The sequence below is a fragment of the Physeter macrocephalus genome, chromosome 6 (genome assembly GCF_002837175.3).
Source record: "Physeter macrocephalus isolate SW-GA chromosome 6, ASM283717v5, whole genome shotgun sequence".
Classification (NCBI taxonomy): Eukaryota; Metazoa; Chordata; class Mammalia; order Artiodactyla; family Physeteridae; genus Physeter; species Physeter macrocephalus.
The window spans coordinates 46,155,353-46,157,085 of NC_041219.1; the positions used below are offsets into that span (position 1 = coordinate 46,155,353).

At 47.1% G+C, this 1,733-nt stretch overlaps 1 protein-coding gene across 1 annotated transcript in view; it reads right to left on the reverse strand.

Moving 5' to 3' along the window:
• The window catches only part of POLDIP3 (DNA polymerase delta interacting protein 3), a 16,771-nt gene that overhangs the window by 4,185 nt on the left and 10,853 nt on the right, over window positions 1-1,733 (reverse strand). Inside the window, exon 7 of the mRNA XM_028491472.2 lies at window positions 471-600. Within this exon, the coding sequence (XP_028347273.1) occupies window positions 471-600 (130 nt within the window). The remainder of the gene's footprint in view (window positions 1-470; window positions 601-1,733) is intronic.

The window sequence follows — 1,733 nt, forward strand, 5'->3', positions numbered from 1 at the left end:
CCACAGCAGTGAGAGGCCTGCGTACCGCAAAAAAAAAAAAAAAAAGGGGGAAAAAATCATTAAAAGAACTAAAATCCTGCACTAGATTTTCATATAATGCAAAAAGAAAGCCAAATAAAACGTGAACGGATTAAATAATCCAATAAAAAAGCAGAGGATGAGATAACCAACAAGGATCTACTGTATAGCACTATACTCAATATTTTGCAATGACCTATATGGGAAAAGAATCTGAAAAAGAATGTGCGTCTGTGTGTATCTATCTCTGGATCACTGCGCTGTACATCTGAAACTAACACTGTAAATCGACTATACCTCAATTAAAAACATAACATCCCTGCTCGCTCTTAGTACACAGGTGGCCCCGGAGGGTTTAATGCACCAGGAGGCCCCCAACCCATCTCAGAGGAAGGCCTGCTGGGAGCAGCGAGGAGCAGCAAGGCGAGGTGGCTGCTTTCTCCCTGACTTACCATCCAGACACCGGTTGTTATACTTCTTATACGCGGTGATGGCATCGTCCTTCTTCACAAAGACCACCTCTGCTACCCCAGGATGGACCAGCCGAGCTCGCTTCAGGGCTCCACAAACACAAAAAAGCTCCTGTGAAGAACAAGAGGGGCTAGTTAGGGCTGGGGGAGAATGTGGGGCAGTCATCCTCCCTGCCTGCCACTCACACACTCCAGACAGGGCTCTGGGTTGGCTGGTGGCCGCGCTCTGACTGAATGTGCCCCGCAGCCAAGATTTCAGGGAGGCTCCATTTCAGGCGGTCCTGGGACGTCCACAGGCCTCGAGATGGGACCAGATGAGGGGAAGCGCTGCTCTGGCCGTGAGAACTGAGTCGGGGCGTACAAGCCCTGGAGTCCCTGTGACTCCAGGTCACCCCCAAAGTCCTCCTGCCTCAGTGCCCACTTCCTCAACAAGAGTAATAGTTATGGAACATGGAATTTCTGTCAAGAGTGTCTGTAATGAGAAGGGACAGACATATAGGCTCATCAAAGACAGTGGCTAATATATCACCTGGGAATCAGTTAGAAACACAAATTCTGGAGTTCTATGCAGGGTGACCAATCATCCTGGTTTGGCTAGACTGAGAGGTTTCAACTGCAACCATTTTCAAGGCAGTGCTTTGTACACTTGTGTCATCATCATCGTTTATTCCAACTCCAATCCCTCCTCATTTCACAGACTGAGGCCAGAGAGGGAACCCAATATGGATACAGACTGCAAAGGCCGACTAGCACCCAAGCCATTTCTTCACCTGCAACTGCCTTCACAAGGTGGTTATGGGGACAAAAAGAAGATTTACGAAAAGGTCGTTGAAATGATTTGTTTCTAATGATAAAAGGGAAAATGCTACCTATCAAAACCAAGATACGGAACTGAATACTAAGTGTGATTCTAACTCTATTAGTTTTTCTTTTAACGTTACCTATTTGGGTAGCAAAGAGGTGAGGATGACTGTTATTGGCAGGTCACTGTGAGTAGTAATCATTACAGGCAATTCGTTCTGCATTCCTCTGTCATTTCAAAGATCCTGCATACAAAATGCCTGCCACACAGTAAGTATATAAATAATAATAGCTATAATTACTCAATAAGTAAAAGCTATTATTACTTTTTTTTTTTTTTTTTGGCCGTACGCGGGCCTCTCACTGCTGTGGCCTCTCCCGTTGCGGAGCGCAGGCTCCGGACGCGCAGGCCCAGCGGCCGTGGCTCACGGGCCCGGCCGCTCC